The 19,484-nt window shown below is 38.7% G+C and overlaps 3 protein-coding genes and 1 long non-coding RNA gene across 10 annotated transcripts in view; 1 reads left to right on the forward strand and 3 right to left on the reverse strand.

The window, feature by feature from the left end:
* Nucleotides 1-19,484, reverse strand: part of LOC135249413 (zinc finger protein ZFP2-like) — a 144,586-nt gene that overhangs the window by 104,907 nt on the left and 20,195 nt on the right. The gene's annotated exons all lie outside the window — the stretch shown is intronic.
* The window catches only part of LOC135249365 (deleted in malignant brain tumors 1 protein-like), a 197,638-nt gene that overhangs the window by 45,493 nt on the left and 132,661 nt on the right, over nt 1-19,484 (reverse strand). The gene's annotated exons all lie outside the window — the stretch shown is intronic.
* LOC135249370 (zinc finger protein ZFP2-like) overlaps nt 1-19,484 on the forward strand; it is a 34,927-nt gene that overhangs the window by 5,267 nt on the left and 10,176 nt on the right. Inside the window, exons 3-5 of one of the 6 annotated variants that reach the window (XM_064324928.1) lie at nt 1,600-1,681; nt 3,182-3,385; nt 10,408-10,583. Coding sequence is in view for 3 of the 6 variants with exons in the window: in XM_064324932.1 (XP_064181002.1) it covers nt 3,328-3,385; nt 10,408-12,419 (2,070 nt within the window). In the remaining 3 variants the exon portion in view is untranslated. Of the gene's footprint in view, nt 1-1,599; nt 1,682-3,181; nt 4,737-4,820; nt 6,260-10,407; nt 13,775-19,484 lie in introns of those variants that run through there. The other 5 variants (XM_064324932.1, XM_064324934.1, XM_064324926.1 and 2 more) reach the window with 5 other exon arrangements.
* Nucleotides 7,932-19,431, reverse strand: LOC135249460 (uncharacterized). Its single transcript, XR_010328678.1, has 2 exons — nt 19,295-19,431; nt 7,932-9,503 (listed from the first exon to the last, which is right to left on the reverse strand). It is a non-coding gene; the product is annotated as an uncharacterized LOC135249460 (long non-coding RNA).

Raw genomic sequence — 19,484 nt, forward strand, 5'->3', positions numbered from 1 at the left:
TCAGACATAAATCGTTGAATAATGTGAATGGAGAAATTGGTGGATAAGCATTGATTCAGACATCCCACCTCTACTGGTAGCACTGGGAGTGTAACTAGGTTTTGGTATCAGCTCCCTGATACCCCTGAGAGGTAAGTCGTCTCTCGCAAGTCAACAGCCTTCATTGTTTTTAACAAATCATAACAAAAAACTGGAACACTGGCATGTTGCCTTCAAATATTCGACAGTGAACAGTAAACAGCAGCAACACTGACCCATTTGTTTCAGGATTTTGTGTTAACTTCTTAATTATTTTATTAGCTCAAGCATATCTTGATCTGACATTTGCTTAAGTACCAGCTACAGCTGCAGGCTGGAAGGACATTCTGAAGATTTTACTGTGCTCAAATACAGAAGTGAACCAGTGTAGTTTATAGAGCTGTCAGAACAAAGATAACTGGTTGGGGGAAAAACAAGAAACCAGGACCAGAGTTGTGCTCCCCTTTTAATAGTACAGCAAAACAAAAAGTATGAGAAATCCCACTCTGTGAATTGGCATGTGCATACATCAGACTACATAGAACAACATATAAAAAATTGAGCAGAATTTTAATAGGTGGTTTTGATAATTGGATTATTAATTTTGATTCAAAGGTAATCCCTTGAAGTCCATGGCCATGAAATCAGACTCCGGCATCTGGAAATAGCATTCTCTTAAATTATTGCTTTTATCGTTCACTAATTCAGGGTGCACTGCTGTAACACCTGCAACACGTTGTGCAAAAAATGTTTTTAAAAAACCCTGTCTCGATCGGGAAAATCACTAGGGACAGCAAAATAAATAGCAAGGCAGTCCCCTAACCCAAAGAGGGCTGAAATTGACACCCCAGGTTGATGATTATGGTATTTTATTGTCCAATAACTGTCTGCAACAAGTCAAACAACTGCTAATACTACAGTATTGATATTGTTAAAATCCCCCTCTGGGTGCTCTAAGCAATCAATCTGTTCTTTTTACACAGGCTAGCAAAAGTCATTATTCATTATGTGTTATTTCCATTGAGCTGAAAGCTTTTTCAGGAACATTTGAAGACAAGCACTTCTTTGTACGTAAATAGAATTTCAATTTCAATTTTTTTAAAAAGCAACTTCTTTCCTTACAAACAGTGAATAAATGATCACAATTAGCCTAGATATTCCAACACAGAATAAATTATCTAAAGCTACTACCTGAAAAAATCAATCCTCTCTATGAATCTACTCATCATGACTTTTGCTTCTGTTTGGATACCCCGTATACTTTACAGTAACCTTACAGTCTTGTGTGCTTCAAGCTAATTTACATAGCTTTTGAACATAGTTTACTGCTTTCTTCTAACTGAAATTATGTTTTGGCTATTCTGCTGTGTACCCAGTTGCTTTCACTTCGTGTTTTTGCGTAGTGTAGGACTGGAAGCTTAACACAGTTTATCATTTGTTTATCAGAGCTTGGTTTATTGGTAAATGCTTGTATGAAAGACACTGCAGAAGTGATAAAGGGCACTATATTTTTATAAATCGTTTATGATTTCATATTTTTATTATTTTCCTCCTTGTGGTCTTTCACCCTGATGTGTTCAGGAGGCTTCTGTACCTCTTTGATGCTTTGCCAGTTAGAGGAAACTCCTGGCAGTTTTTTTTTACCGCACTGGACACGTCTAAGGTGAGAGGTCTGCACAGCCAAATTTGCTGTTATTGTAAAGAGCAATGCCTGCTTGTATACGGACGTGTATGTGTGTGTGTGTCTGCATGTGAGGCTGTTGGTGAAAGGCATGAGTTTCCTCACTTCACACTTCATCTGTGCAATTCCTAAGCGTTTATGACTAATATAAGGGGTTCTGGGAGGCCATGCCTCATTTCATGTAGCCTCAGTTTGCATATGCAAATTACAGCAGCCTGCTTCCTACTTACAACCCTGAATTACAGCAGCCTGACAGCTGAGCACAGGTCAGAGTGCACAGATGAGAACCATTACGAACACATTCTGAAGCTCTCTGAAAGGACACCTATTCGCTGAAATGCAGGGCTTATTCAAAAGAGAGAATGGGTAAATAAAGAATATTTGTTTTGTGGGGTTTCAGAAGGTACCATTCACAATGGAATTAGCTTCTGGAAGTGGAATATGGCTGCAAAAAAAGATATTCAAAATATTCCAATTTGGAAAGGTTTGATTCCATTTGGAGAGGTTTTGGGGACACTTGGGCCAACCTTTGGGGAAAATGCGCGATCTCTCCACCTATAGGAACACAGGTGAAGTCTAGGTGAGGCTATTTACCTGGTCTCTATCCAAGTCACTGCTGTTTTGACTCTCCTGAAGACGCAGTAGCGTTGAAACGTTGGTCTTGTTTGTATAATAGATATTTAAAAAGAAGATTTGTGTGCTCCAGTGCCTTCCTCTGGGTTAGTCCTTCTAAGTGAAGTGACCCAGAGTGTCTTTGCTGATCTGTTTGTCTACTACTGAGAGCACCGGGATTCTGAATAATGGCTGAATCATGAGTGTGTCTCTATAATTAAACAAAAAAGTTGTCTTTCGGCTGTCCATACAGTGGTTCTGTGTACAGCTGTTCCAGCTAGCTTTATGCCATCAACATCAAGAGTCCGACACTGAATGAGTTGTATTTGGATGGTAAATATGTTTGCAATAGCCCGTTAAAACCTGCAAACAAAGAATGTGCTTCGCCATGATTATGCTGATGTTGTTATGCTGGACTACTGCCCCTGCACAGGCTTCTCTGGCCAGTATTCAATTTCGTCACTTTTGTGATGTATCAACCACTTATTGGATACAAGGCTATGACTTACTTGTCCATTTTGAAACATAGTTTTGTGCCTGACCAGAGCACTGGCAGCAGCCTATGCAGTTACACTGGTTGTCGCTTGGGAACTCCCGCATTCGCTTGCGTTACCGTCCTCGTTCATCTCAGCCAGTGGAAATGCGGGCCAGTTCAGAAAAGGTTTACCGGTTCCATGGCTCAGCGCCGATGCTGTGTCAGTGTCAGTGGAAAAGCCGTAAGAGAGGAGCAGTTACAGAAAGCAAATGCATTGAATGGACATTGCAACAAACACGTCAGCGTGAAAAGGTATCAAATATGACATTTCTTAATAATGAAGAAATTAAGGATTAAAGCTTTAAGGCTAAATCCCTTCCCCCGTTTCCCTCCAGGAGCTGAACTTCTGCATGGCAGGAGTCTGTCTGAGACAGGACACTGAGACAACACAACCAGAGCTCACTGAGCAGCACAGGATCAGACAGAAAGAAGAGGAACTCAGTGGACTACAGTTTGTCCACATGGCAGAGTCAGAGACAGAATGTGCTGCAGCAGGACTCAACACACTGGAGCCAGAGTGTGTTACAGCACACAGTGGGGTCAGTGATGTACACCACACACACACATCACTGATTAAAACAGAAACTGATCTGGGCTCCACCCACATGGGAGATCTTATTAAGACAGAGACCCTCGACAGTACAGAGCTGGGATATGTAACCCATCTGCATCCTGACCAAATCAAAACGGAGACTGATGATGGAGGATGCCTAAAGGCAGAACACATCAGTGACTTGCTCAATATTGAATGTGTTGATGTTCAATCTGATCAAATGAAGTGTGATTCCAGTGAAAGTTTAGTGAGTGATCTCATGAATTGTGTTGATCACACAGTCCAGACTGAACCATGGCAATGTTCGAGAGAGCAAAATGCAAACTCTAAAAATGAAGAAATTCACCACCCAAACCTTTTGAATTTCTTTCAAAATAAGACTATTTATAGAAACAAAGGTGAAATTTATACAGGTGAAAAACCCTACAAGTGCCCGCAGTGTGAGAAGTGTTTTAATTGGAAATCTGCTTTAATTAGACACCTGAGAATTCATACAGGTGAAAAGCCCTACAAATGTATTCAGTGTGGGAAGTCCTTTAACATGGTATTTAATTTAAATGTCCACAAGAGAATTCACACAGGTGAAAAGCCCTACAAATGTATTAAATGTGGGAAGTCTTTTTCTCAAAGGTCTCAGTTAAATAACCACCTGAGTGCTCATACAGGTGAGAAGCTGTACAAGTGTACTCAGTGTGAAGCATGTTTTCGCACAAAATACATTTTAAATAGACATCTTAGGATTCATAAAGGTGAAAAGCCATACAAGTGTACACAGTGTGACAAGTGTTTTCATGTGAATTCTGCTTTAACTGTACACATGAGAATTCATACAGATGAAAAGCCATACAAGTGTACACTCTGTGAGAAGTATTTTAAAACAATATCTTGTTTAGCGGCACACCTGAGAAGTCATTCAGGTGAAAAGCACTACCAGTGTTTTCAGTGTGGAAAATGCTTTTCTAAATCATCTCATTTAAATACCCATCAGAGAGTTCATACAGGTGAAAAGCCCTACAAATGTTCTCATTGTGGAAAGTGTTTTTCCACAACATATGAATTAAATGTCCACCAGATAATTCACACAGGTGAAAGGCCTTACAAATGTGCTGAGTGTGGGAAGTGCTTTTCTCGAAGAAGTGCCTTAAATCTCCACAAAATGATTCATACAGGTGAAAAGCCCAACCAGTGTCCTCAATGTGGGAAGTGTTTTCTTTCAAAAATTTACTTAAAAAAGCATCAGATAATTCATACAGGTGAAAAGCCATACAAATGCACACAGTGTGGGAAGCATTATTTTACAAAATCAAATTTAAATTTCCACCAGAAAATTCATTTAGGTGAAAAACCCCACAAATGTACTCACTGTGGGAAGTGCTTTTCCAGAGTATCTCATTTAAATGTCCATCAGAGGGTTCATACAGGTGAAAAACCCTACAAATGTACTCACTGTGGGAAGTGTTTTTCCCAAATAAGTAGTTTAAATTGCCACAAGATGATTCATACAGGTGAAAAGCCCAACAAATGTCCACAGTGTGGGAAAGGTTTTAATACAAAATCTCTGTTAAATAAGCACCAGACTATTCATACAGCTGAAAAGCCCTATAAGTGTACACAGTGTGGGAAGTGTTTTGCTATTAAACCTTATTTAAATAAACACCTGAGAATTCATATGGGTGAAAAGCCATAGAAATGTTCTCAGTGTGAGAAGTATTTTTCTTGAAAAAGTACTTGAAATCTCCACAAAATGATTCATGCAGATTCATTCAGCCACAAGTGTACACAATGCGGGAATTTAGCTTTGTTATTTAACAAAATCAAATTTAAATTAATGTTCATGGAGAAGAATGAAAAGAACACGGATAATTTATACAAAAATCTCTTCATGTTTTTAAACACCTGAAAGTCCTTGACATTCAAAGCCCTTTACGTGTTCTCATTGGAAGATTTGGCATTCTGGTTGATGTAAATCCTTAAATTTACAGACTTTTCATGTGAAAGTCTGTAAATGTTTTCATAGAAAAGTTAAAAATCCCAAATCTGGTTAGTAGTGACACTTTATTTCAACACCAGAAAATCCCGTCACAAACTAAATTAGTATAATCCACGTGGGACGTTTGCTTAACAGTTTAACAGTTGTAGTGAATTAATTTTCTGATCTGCAGCTCTGTAGTCAACCTGTCAACCTAGTTCAGAATAGCACAGTGTATAGTTCTTATAGTTCTTCTACTGTGGTATTTCTTGTGGATCATATTTTGGACAAGCACCTGAAAAACAGCACAATGACTGGGGCTAACTGGGATCCCGCTTCCCTTTTATATCAAGGATTTATGAACATTTTATTCTTAAAATAATTTTCCTTGTATTCTTACGGCTGATGTTTTCTGATGATGAATTTTACACCAGTGTAATTTGTATGAAAGAAACAATGTGAAAACTATAAAACTGGATATACTGTAGAAAGAAGTATGGTAATGTGTGTTGCCAACTTGTTGCCAACTTGTATTCTTAATGTATTCTTAATGTCTTGATAGCATTGGCCTCTTCAGTTATTTTACTGCAAATGTGGAGGCTGTAATATGTACCAGCTAAAGCTGATGATTATGCTTCAGACTGTATTATCTCAGATGAGTTGAGCATCTTTGTTTTATTCTTTATTCTTTTTCTTATTGTCGTGTGTGAAATAATTTTACATTGTGAATGTACACATATAAAGGTCTTCATGCCATGGAAACTTCTGTATAAACTCTTATGTCATTTACTGTGCCACTGTTTTCTCATTTACTTCACCTGTGTGTAAATGTAGGTGAAATCCTGATGTACATAACTCAAATCATTAAATGTGCTGTGCCCTCCAAAAGTATTGGAACAGCATAGTGAAATTTGTTATTTTTGTAATATATGTTGGGTATCTGGGTTTGAGTTTTCTAATCTACTGGGCTGGTTATAGCAGTGTAAACATCATAAAATCTGAAAAGCATTAGCCTGCGAGGTAATTAGTCACTAAATTTTAAAATGGCATTTAAGGAGTATGTCATTCAAGCAGCCTCAAAGGCTGGAACTGGACCTAACCTTCCAGTACTTATCAGAATGGGATAGATCCGCGTGTAAGGAGGAAGCACAGTGAGCCAGCACAGTTAGCAGTATTTCAGATCCACATCCGAGGCTCTGTATACTGTGTCGTGAAATAATATTTGCTCCCTTCCTGATTTCTTCTATTATTGCATATTTGTCACACTGAATGGTGTCAGATCTTTAGACAAAATGTAATATTAGACAAAGGGAACCAAACAACAAAGTATGTTTTTTAAATGGTTTTATTTACTGTACAACCGTGTAACCCATGTGAAGATGTCATTGATCCCTTAAACTTGACTGGTTGCACCTCTAGTCGCAGCAGTAACTGCAACCAAATGCTGCCTATAATTTGATATCAGTCTCACATTACTGTGGAGGAGTTTTAGCCCACTCTTCTTTGCAGAACCTCTTATTTCATACAGAATGGTAGGTTTGTGGGTGGCACGGCAGTGCAATTGGTAGCGCTGTTGCCTCACTGCAAGAAGATACTTGGTTTGAATCCCAGCTTGTGCCTTTCTTTTGTGACTTCTTGGATGACTTGTTCAATCCTTGGAGAAATTTCGGCTAGCTGGCCACACCCGAGAAGATTCACCACTGTTCCATTTGGAGATAATTGTGGTGTGGTGGAGTCTCATAGCATCAGAAATGGCTTAATAGCCCTTTCCAGACTGATATATTTCAGCAACTTTTTTTCCTCATCTCTTCTGGAATTTCCTGAATTAGATTCATCAAGCCTGGTTGTGTTCAATCAGCGGAATCTAATTATTAATTAAATTTGATTAATTGGTTGATCTAAGTGACTAAGGGGTCTTTTTCACATGGTGATATGGGTGCTTGATGACTTCTTTCATAAAATAAATGAAATGTTTTTAAAAATTGTATTTTATGTTTACTCATTTTCCCTTTTTCCAACATAACATTTTGTCTAAAGGTCTGAAAATATTCAGTGTGCCAAATGTGCAATATTAGAGGAAATCAGGAACAGGTCAAATACTTTTTCATGACACTGCATAGTCCCTGTGCTACCGTACTTCCATACTCGAGAGGGTGTACTCCCAAGCATTGACTGGCGTGCAGACTCGGGCGCATAGAAGCATGTGGTTTCACACACAACCTATATGTTTATGGTAGCCTATTAAGCCTAGGTCCTGGCATAGTGCCGCAGTAACAGTACCAAAACATAACTATCATACACAATTTCAGTTTAGCTTTATATGTAGCTGTCTTCGCAAGTCAACTACGTTACCGTCATAGGTTTAAATGTAATTATAAGATCAATTATTAATGGGAGTACTTTGTCGATGGTATGGTTCTAATATCAGGGGGTTGATGCTAAGAGTTCAAAGGTACTTGCCCCTTGAGCAAGTAGAGCAGGTATGGTGCTTGCCTGAATGTTGAGTCCACTGGTGCCAAAATAATACTGTATGATGCCATATAAAAAAATGTTTCTGGTTAGCTTTCATTTTTACAGAGTTTATTTATTTATTTTCTCCTGCAACACTTTCGCAGTACCATTGGAATATAGTATGGAGGATATTTTTCATATACTGCTCATCACATACTAAAAAATCTGCACTAAACCGTAGGCAGCACGTTATTAAACAGTACATATTTTGAGGACACAGTAGTTAGGCTGTTTTGGACACAGCCAAAGCTAACATTTTGCTGGCCTAATCCCAACTGGTTGATGAGTCAAAGTGTGACATAATGCGGGTAGTGTGGAGTTCGAAATTCTATGACAGTGTGCAAATCAGCACACCTGCCTACTCCTGAGTGTGCAAGTTGAGTATACTTTAAAATAAGTACAACATTTTAGAAAATTGTACTTAAAATGTAAGTGTACTTAAAATATCTGTATGAAAAACTAATGCTTTCTGTAAGTATGTTCAGGAGCATACTCATGAAGTAGCCAAAATTAAGACTTAAACAATGCAGCTTGACATCGTATTTCATTAACAAACAAACACAGGTAGCTGCAGGGAATTAAAATACCAGTGATGTTGCGACTGCATTTAAATGTATATTTTTAAGGATTAAGATTTTGTGGCAGGTAGGAAAACACACATTTATCTGACTCCATTTAATTTCAAAATCTGTTCAAAATATGTTTAGGAAATTTTGTTAGAAAGAGTGGGGAAGGGTACTATAGAAAACATGATATGCCCAGAGATAACCAGATGCATATGCTTTGGTGCTAGGCAACATACCTGGATCTCTGTGTCCATGACTGGCACCAGCCACCCCTCTGGATTAGTCCCAGAGGTTGGGGGGATTTGTTTTTAAGTTGTGAGACACTCAGAGCTCTTAAAACCTGTTACAGGTACTGATGGCATTGGCTTCAGGATGACTCGGAGATTAAATATCTTGGACTCTTTCGCTAGAAACTCAAGAGGTCTGAAAATTGTTATTCAGTATTCTGAGGTCTCTTATGAATGACTTTCATTCTACTACTAGAAACTCTGAAGTCTGAGACTTGTTACACAATACCCAAAGGTCCCTCCTAACTTGGAATCTAGTGTTAGTTTAGTGTCTGGTGTCTGAATCTAGTGTTAGTCTAGTGTCTGGTGCCTGAATCTAGTGTGTGGTCGTGGTCCTTCTATGATCCATGCATTTGTGTGCACACATCTATATATAAAAATATTTTACTTCGCCATACATACTCGGGATCGTAAAGCTTAGTGTGCCTGTATATAACACGTATCTCCTGCAATTTATTTGATATTTACATTCCACCACGTTTACCATATCGTCCATCATTATTTACATGCACATGCATATAATCCTTTGAGTCCATAATGTGGCTAATGGTCAACCAGGTTTCCGTCGTTTGAGCCATTGATGCCTGTCGGAGCTTTTCACAACACAAAAACAGACCATGTGTTGCCCATCTGTTCCTCCTGGCCAGGAGTGTTGGGGTAAGAAAGGTTGCAAGACTGTCCCTCGGGTTATGTTGTCTTACTGTCTTTCCAGCTTCCTTTTATGACCTTCCTTGTCTTGTGGAATTCTCCTTCCCAGCCACTGTTCACAACCTGTGGAAATTTGCGGCCCCAATCATGCACAGCAATGGAATTTGGTTACAACAGTCAAAATTTAACCTTACATGTGGCTTGTTTACTTTTTATGGTACACCGCACATTGTTAAAACTGACCTCTCTGTTTACAGAATAGTGTTGAAACTGTTTATTGTCGCTCCTGACTGAGTCAGAATGTAAAAGGGTTAATCCAGTTGATATTCAGCATGATCATGATTGTCACCATTAGCTAGCTAGCAATCCATAGTTATTAAATTGGTAATTCAGCTGAGATGAATTAGCTAGCTAGCTAGCCAATTCAGGAAGCTAGCTAGCTAGTTGATGCAGCGATATAGCTGAATAGAATGTCTTTGTTAACTAAATAGCATGCATAGGTTACTCTTCTATCATTTTCAACCAAATTATTAAGTAATGCACATTATACTGTAGGAAGCAAAAGCTATTATATAAACTATTATTTTACTTTCCCTCCAAAATGTTACTGGTCATCTCCAGCAAAAGATGGTTTTGTTGAAAGGTTATGTTGTTCATAATCAGCTAATGTAGGTCTATTCCAGGAAAAATTAGCTTTTTTTCTGTTGTCTTATTTTAGAGTAAAATTATTTGTACTTAGTACAGCACTGAAGAAGAGGTAAGCTACCTAGCTAGCGCACACATTTCATATTGAAAACAAGTTAATGCATTGTTTTTCAAGAAAACACAAAATTAGAGTAGGTTACATGCTGAACACAAGGACTCGATACAGCACTGTCTACAAGTCTGTAAATGCATACACTACGACAGCTGTTCGAGGGAATATTGCAAGGTGGGATTCAGTGTGAAGATGGCTAAAAGAATTTGTCAGCTGCTGCAGTGGGACCTGTTTGATTAAAACCAAATTCCTTCCCCTGTTTCCCTCCAGGAGCTGCACTTCTGCACACCTTTGACCAGCAGCATGATGCAGGCAGGAATCTGACTGAGCAGCACAGGATCAGACAGAAAGAAGAGGAACTGGAGTCTGTCCACATGGCAGAGACAGAGTGTGCTGCACCAGGACTCAACACACTTCAGCCAGTGTGTGTTACAGGGCACAGCGGGGTCAGTGATGTACACCACACACACACGTCACTGATTAAAATAGAAACTGATCTGGGCTCCTCCCACACGTTGGGTATTATTAAAACAGAGAGCCTAGACAGTACAGAGCTGGGGTATGTAACTCATCTATGTCCTGACCAAATGAAAACAGGGACTGATGATGGAGGACACCTTAAACCAGAACACATCAATGACCTGCAGGATATTAAATCTGATCCATTGAAGTGTGAATCCAGTGAAAGTTTAGTAAGTGATCTCATGAATACTGTGATGATTGGATCTGGCGCTGCACACAAAGACCAGACTGAACCATGGCAATGTACAGGAGATCTAAACCCAAACTGTAAAAATGAAGAAATTAATGATTTGTCTACCCAATGTGGGGACTTAAATCGTGGCTGTGACAAAAACAATGACGATACTTTGACCAGGATTGTCCAGAAAAGTACAAGCCATAGCATAAAACATATACCAATGATACTTAATTCAAGTATACACCCAAGCCTTTTGAATATAATTCAAAACAAGACAATTCCTAGAAATAACAGTGAAATTGAAACGGGTGAAAAGATGCACAAGTGTACACAATGCAAGAAGTGTTTTAATACAAAATCTGAATTGAATATGCACCAGAAAATTCATACAGGTGAAAAGCCCTATAAGTGCATGCAGTGTGGGAAGCATTTTCGCCAAAGGTCTCATTTAAACATCCACCTAAGAATTCATACAGGTGAAAAGCCATACAAGTGTACACAGTGTGAGAAGTCTTTTCGTACAAATGACATTTTAAATAGACATCTGATAATTCATACAGGTGAAAAGTCGCACAAATGTTCTTTTTGTGGAAAGTGTTTTTCCACAGCATACAAATTAAATGTCCACCAGAGAATTCATACAGGTGATAAGCCATACAAATGTTCCCAATGTGGGAAGTCATTTTCCACAATATGTTATTTAAATGTCCATAAGAGAATTCATACAGGTGAAAAGCCCTATATATGTTCTCATTGTGGGAACTCTTTTTCACAAATGTCTCAGTTAAATAACCACCTAGGTACTCATACAGGTGAAAAGCCATACAAGTGTACACAGTGTGAGAAGTGTTTTCGTACAAATGACATTTTAAATAGACACTTGAGGATTCATTCAGGTGCAAAGCCATACAAGTGTTTGCACTGTGACAAGTGTTATCGTGAAAATAATTCTTTAACTGTGCACATGAGGAATCATACAGGCGAAAAGCCCTACAAATGTTCTTACTGTGGAAAGTGCTTTTCTAAAATGTCTTATTTAAATGTCCACCAGAGAATTCATACAGGTGAAAAGCCCTACAAATGTTCTCAGTGTGGAAAGTGCTTTTCTAAAACCTCTTATTTAATTGTCCACCAGAGAATTCATACAGGTGAGAAACCCTACAAATGTTCTCATTGTGGGAAGTGTTTTTCTACAACATCTAAATTAAAAGTCCACCAGAGAATTCATACAGGAGAAAATCCATACAAATGTTTTCAGTGTGGGAAGTGTTTTTCCCGAACAAGTGGCTTAAATGCCCACAAGAAGGTTCATACAGGTGAAAAGCCCTACAAATGTTCTCAGTGTGAAAAGTGCTTTTCTAAAACCTCTTATTTAATTGTCCACCAGAGAATTCATACAGGAGAAAAGCCCTACAAATGTTTTCAGTGTGGGAAGTGTTTTTCCCGAACAAGTGGCTTAAATGCCCACAAGAAGATTCATACAGGTGAAAAGCCCTACAAATGTTCTCAGTGTGGGAAATGTTTTTCCCGAACAAATGGTTTAAATAACCACAAGAAGAGTCACACAGGTGAAAAGCCCTAAAAGTGTCTACAGCATGTGATGTATTATGTGAACAAATCTAACCTAAATTTCCAATGTCAGCATGTGTAACATACTGTGGAAGGATTAGTATTACAAAATTAATTCAGGTAAACAAAACCCTTTCAATGTCCTTAGTGTGGGAAGTGTTTTTCCCAGAAATGTAATGTATGCAGCCAACAGAGAATTCATGCAGTTGAACGGCTTTTCATATATACTTTGTGTTTAAATTGAAAAAAATCTCTTTTAAATGACAAACAGAAAGTTCATACTGGTCAAAAGCCTCGCAAATTCTCATTGTGTACTTTGTACAGAAAGTTTCTCGTATTCATCCAAACTAGAACACCTGAGAATTTAGAAGTATCGCCTCATTTAGTTTCAGAAAACATCAGAAAATTCTTGCAATGAAAAGCCTTTGTACATGTATTCTGTGGAAGGCTTGTCATCCTGCTTAATGTAAATCTTTAAACTACCTTCATATGAATGTCTGTATATTAATTGTAGAAAAAGTTTCAAATCCTACATCAGGTTAAAAATGAACACAAAAAATTTAGAAATTTGAGAACTCGTAAGTATAATGGATCATTATGTGCATTTCAACATCAGAAAATTCCACCTGAAACTAAATGTGTATCCCACGTGGGAAATTTGCTTACCATTTAAAATAAGCTTGCAAAGTCATTTTGGCTAAAAGCCTCTGCCAAATGACTAAACTGTGAATTATGTTTCTACAGACTAAAAGGAAAAAAACCCTACAAATGTATTCACTGGGTGCAGTGTTTTCCCCATAAAAATGAGTTCAATTGCCAAAATATAATTCATACAGGTGAAAACCCCAACAAATGTCTTTTTTTGTGGGAGGTGTTTTTCCAAAATATCTCATTTGGGTAGGCACCAGAAAATTTCTACATATGAATAACTTGACAGATATACTCATTGTGGGAAGCATGAAAGAATCCTTCATGTGATGTATTTTGAGGGAAGTGTTTTAGATGTTTTAGACAGAACAACACAACTAATGGAGTGAATAAAAGATGGATTTTTTTGATAATCATATTTTAGATAGACATATGAAAAAAAAACTGCACATGGATTGGGATACTCTGGGATGCCATTTTCCATTTATAACAAGTGTTTGTGATTGTTTTGTTCCTTGTAAATGTAAAATGTAATTAATTGGGAATTGAAGGGTGATATTTTGTGATGAAACTGAAACCAATGTAATTATCTTGAAAGAAACAATGTGAAAGCTGTTTGGAAGTACTGTAGACAGACACGTGGCAATGTATATTACAAGCTTGTATTTTGTTAATTCACTTCACAATTGTTGTGTATTAAATAATTTTACACTGCGAATGCTCACATAAAGACCTATCATTTTGTATTTCTACAATAATTTTATTTCAGAAAAAGGGTGCACCTGATGGGAAACTGAATATATGATATATCCCATAACACAGAATGGCTGAGAGTGCACATTTCTTGATTGGAGGATTTAAACCAGTCAGAAGTGGTGGCTAGCCTGCTAGCTACATGTAATTACTTATGTCACAGTCGAGTGCAACCGATTGTTTGTATTGTTCAGAAAAGTTATCCAGCTACAACTGTTCTATTGTCTAGCAAGCTGGCTGGGGATAGTCAGTAAGAAAGTTCGACACCTAGCTCGTGAAATAGTTATTTAGTTAGCCAGCTAAACTTCTCACTGCACTTCAGTCTTGCTAGATTGCGTAGCTTTTTCATAAGCTAATGTACAGTCTTGCTGAACGCTTCTATAAAAATATCAACTGCCTTATTTACACCTTTAAATGTTATAAACCATGTTAGAAATGGCCTTGTTACAATAAGTCACTTGTTTTCTTACACAAACTCCTGTAGTTCTAGCCAGCAAAGTCACAGTTTATCAGACGATTTGTAAGCTTTCTGGCCGGTTAACGTCATTGCTTGCGTTTAATGTGATCTTTTACGTTTAGGTAACCAGTGTGCACGCTCTGGTGCAGAAAGCCCACTGTCAAACATGGCAGCCTCCATGAATTTGCGACATGCGCCATTGGGCAGCTCCCATAGGAATCCATGGAACCGGTACGCGAAGGTTGTGTCACAACCAAGCGGCCAAAACCAGACTTCATTTTTGAAGCTCATTTCCTGGTGTTGTAGTTCCTGGTTGCTCACTAGCGCCACTACGGATGGCTCCAGTATAGGTGTTTTCATATCCGGTTTCCATGTAAGTCTACGGTACAAATGCGATCAAAATACAAAGTCAATAATTTTTTCTCAAAAGAACAAATAGTCATAATAGGTGTATTTTATTGGTCTTATGACTGTCCATGGGTCGATTTCATGATTTATTGCGTCATTTGGGCACAGTGCCAATATTTGTTCTGGACCAATGAGGTACAGCTTGCGTCACTTCCGGATTACTGCGGAGTACTCAGCTACAGTAGGGGCTACAATCTGTGGTCACTGGGGTGGAAGGTGGCGTCTCTTGGCCTTGACATTGCGGCTCCGACCACAGTCCACCTGTGCGAAGTCAGAAAATGCAGGCATCCCATTTTGTAGTGGTTTCATTATAGCGTGTGCTATTTACAGCTGCACTAGACGACCATACAATAATCCTCCTCCGAGTCATTTTTACTATTTCCTTTAGCCTACTTAACCAAATAATTACTTGGCAGAAAGCGTAATCAGCTTGCTATATTTGGTAGTCCAGTAGTAGCCTGTGCTAAAACAGTTCGCAACTTCGGCTACCAAGCCATTTGACTAGCTAGCTAACCTTAACCGGCAAACATTCAATCTGTCAAACGTGTTTGGCGGCTTGTCAGTCGTGTACATTCCGTAAATGTCTACCTGGGCCATGCTTCACGCATGTGACAAAGCTACTATAATCCCGATTTTGGGATAAACACTTTTTCAGTTTCACGAAGCGAATTAAGAGTTTCAAGGTTCATTTGCTGAATATACAACACACGATGAAATCACACACACAGAACTTAACGAAATTAACCATCTTGGCATTTAGAAAGGAACATGTTTTTAGCATTTAAGAGACCGACAAGCTAGGCATGTAAGACAGTGGTTCTCAGAATCGGTTCTGGGGACTCCTTGCGTATATTGGCTTTTCTCCATTGGTTTTGATGATTTACAAGAAAAAAATAATAGCCTAATAATAATTAGAAATTCAACGTAGGCTACATTATTTTTGTCTTCATGCACCAGGTGGAAAACTTGCCGTACAAAGTGCGTTGTCATATTTACACGCCTGCAGATCAGTTATTAAAATACTTGGTAGATTTGTTAATCACCGCTGAGTGTTAATTTTTGTTCGGTAGAAAGTGATTTGCGAACGATCGGTCAGCTAGCGTCACCCAGCAAGTGAACACCACAAACGGCGATGGAGTAGCTAGTAGTAGCAGGCTCATTATCTGACTGGCGAAAACCTACGACGATAACTTGCTCGGTTAACAGCAGATCTACCAGACAGTTATACGAAAATTTGCCTAGTCAAATCACCAGTAGCCTACACATCTCCGATTGATTGACCATCAGTGTAGTCAATGTTCTTCCCCTGTGGTTCATATTGCTAACGCGTGAGCTAACCACGGACAGCCTACCTAGCTCACTGGCAAGCTGATATGCTAGCTAAGCATATTCGTTTTGCTGAGAAACATAAATTGAAGATAACTGAACATTTTATGTTTTAAAATATATGATCAAATGTTTACGGAGTTTAATTTCCATCCGTGACTGTACTGTGTCATGTATTCACGTTATATGTATGACATTAATAATACAATTATGTACAGTTATCTTCAATTTATGTTTCTCGGCAAAACGAATATGCTTAGCTAGCATATCAGCTTGCCAGTGAGCTAGGTAAGCTATCCGTGGTTAGCTCACGCATTAGCAATATGAACTACAGGGGAAGAACATCGACTGCACTGATGGTAAATCAATCAGAGATGTGTAGGCTACTGGTGATTTGACTAGGCTAATTTTCATATCACTGTCTGGTAGACCTGCTGTTAACCAAGCAAGTTATCGTCGTAGGTTTTCGCCACAGTCAGTTAATGAGCCATTAACTGCTACTACTCCATCGCCGTTTGTGATGTTTACTTGCTGGGTGACGCTAGCTGACCGCTCGTTCGCAAGTCACTTTTTACCGAATAAAAATAAACACTCAGCGGTGATTAACAAATCTACCAAGTATTTTAATAACTGATCTACAGGCATGTAAATATGACAACGCACTTTGAAGAGCAAGTTTTCCACCTGTTGCATAAAGACAAAAATAATGTACATTGAATTTCTAATTATTATTTTCTTGCTAGCTTCTAGCTTTGTCACATTCGTGCAGCATAGCCCAGGTAGACATTTACCTAATGTACACGACTGACAAGCCGTCAAACACGTTTGACAGATGGAATATTTGCCGGTTAGGGTTAGCTAGCTAGTCAAATGGCTTGGTAGCCGAAGTTGCGAACTGTTTTAGTATAGGCTACTGGACACTGGACTAGCAAATAAGCGTTAGCTGATTACGCTTTCTGCCAACTAATTATTTGGTGAAGTGGGCTAAAGGAAATAGTAAAAATGACTCGGCTACCGCAAAACTTCAGAGGAGGATTATTGTATGGTCGTCTAGTGCAGCTGTAAATAGCACACGCTATAATGAAACCACTACAAAATGGGATGCCTGCATTTTCTGACTTCGCACAGGTGGACTGTGGTCGGAGCCGCAATGTCAAGGCCAAGAGACGCCACCTTCCACCCCAGTGACCACAGATTGTAGCCCCTACTGTAGCTGAGTACTCCGCAGTAATCCGGAAGTGACGCAAGCTGTACCTCATTGGTCCAGAACAAATATTGGCACTGTACTCAAATGACGCAATAAATCATGAAATCGACCCATGGACAGTCATAAGACGAATAAAATACACCTATTGTGACTATTTGTTATTGTGAGAAAAAATTATTGACTTTGTATTTTGATCGCATTTGTACCGTAGACTTACATGGAAACCGGATATGAAAACACCTATACTGGAGCCATCCGTAGTGGCGCTAGTGAGCAACCAGGAACTACAACACCAGGAAATGAGCTTCAAAAACGAAGTCTGGTTTTGGCCGCTTGGTCACAACCAGAGACTGTAAAAAATCACAACAAATTCCATCCCCCTATTCACTTCCGGGGTTAGGTTTCCGGTTATGTTCCCTTAATGCGTAAGTTAGCGTCAACTTGACTGCCTTGCATGCGTGGTTTCCAAGCGTTCTCTACTGGTTGCTAACGACAGTGAGCGATCGCTAGTTAGCTGGCTAGCTAGGAAGAGAAGCTTTCATAAAAGTCTAAGAGAAGCTCTTCCAGCTAGCTAGCTAGTGATCTGTCTCGCTGGCTATCTATTTATTTCTCTTGCTAGCTAGCGATCTATGAAACTTGCTAGAGAGATTTTTTAAATATTAATTATTGTACTCACTGTTTCACCTAATTTACATACGCCATTATACAAGCTAAGATACACAAATGCCACACATACACAAATTTGTGTTTTGTTCATATTTTTATTGTTTGTTGTACTCATGTTTTTGCAATATGTACGTCATGCCAATAAAGCTTATTTGAATTAGAATCTTTGGGCAGTGAGATCCAACCAATCGACGCAAAGTAACAAATACAAAATCAAAAACACACTCCCAAGAACAAATGCAACAGAAAAACGCTGCATATCCAGTCAACACAATGGAAGTTCTCCAGAAAATAAAAAAAGATTTAAAAAAATTAAAGAGGCTACATAGAAAGGTACATATTCTTTTTTACATTTGGCCTTAGTCTTTTACAATATTATAAAAGAGCAACAGATTTACGTAGCTAGCGTTGGCGTGCTTGAGACTTTGACTTCCACAAGAGCTTGCTAGCAACAACATTAACGTTATCCGTAATGGTAGCTAACTACTTTCCGGGAGACCCGAGTGATTGCATTTAGTTTTCGCTCCTCTACATCGTCTCCACATATGATAGGATACTTAATTGATCAGCGAGGGGACATTGCATAAGAGGAAGGTGGAGAGAGGTGAAAAGGAGAGCAGAACACATAGTTAAACACCCATATACGTTACTGAAAAGTAGAACACTTAAAAAAAAAAAAACTGAAAAAAAAAAACTTATTTAAATAGTTAGGAAAACAAAATATCCACTCTCTCTGATGTAACCTCGCCGACCTTGCAAACTCTCCTTTTTTACTTTTTGTTGTTGTCTACATTACCATAGACATATATAGCCTACATAGACGCGGAATTTGGATCATACGTGAACGTCGCCGCCATATTGGACTAGGCAAGACTGGCCTGAAAACAAATAGAAGTAAACGGGGGAGCTGCGGTTTTTCTGGATTAAAAGCACTATAACGTTTACATTTCTCAACCGATTTCAAGGATTAGTTTTTATATTCAAGGGTTTATGATCTACGTGGAGTACAAAAAAAAGTTTTATCTCCAGTTATTTAGAATCTCGATAGTTAGGCTATAATCGCTACTAGACGCTCAAGAGAGGAGTGTGTACCATGAGCTGAATTACCTAGATGACTAGTAGTGCCTGAGTAATGGGTTGGCCATAGGAACGTCTACCAAATTTGGTTGCCAAGACTCATGGTTGCTGAGCCTCAGACACTATTAGCGGAGAGACAAAATAATAAATAATAATAATAATCCTAACAGATACAATAGGGTTCCACTAACTTAGCTGCTTGGATCGCTAATAACTGAATATAATTTTATTATTAATGGCATACATATAACGTGATTACATGACACAGTACAGTCACTGATGGAAATTAAACTTCGTAAACATTTGGTAATATATTTTAAAACATAACGGCAGACAGTCAGCTTACCTCAAGTTCGTTCTGCAATCGTTCGTTCGGGTTGATGGGCTTTTCCGCACCGGACTGTCAATCACACTGTAAACATCACAGAACAACTGAACTCTATGGTTTTGGCTCCAAATCGAAAACACTGCCGCGCCCGCTTCAAAACGTGTTTTAGAGACTCACGGAGAGTCAATGGGTGACGTCACAGTAGCTT

The sequence above is a fragment of the Anguilla rostrata genome, chromosome 2, assembly GCF_018555375.3.
Source record: "Anguilla rostrata isolate EN2019 chromosome 2, ASM1855537v3, whole genome shotgun sequence".
NCBI classification, from domain to species: Eukaryota; Metazoa; Chordata; class Actinopteri; order Anguilliformes; family Anguillidae; genus Anguilla; species Anguilla rostrata.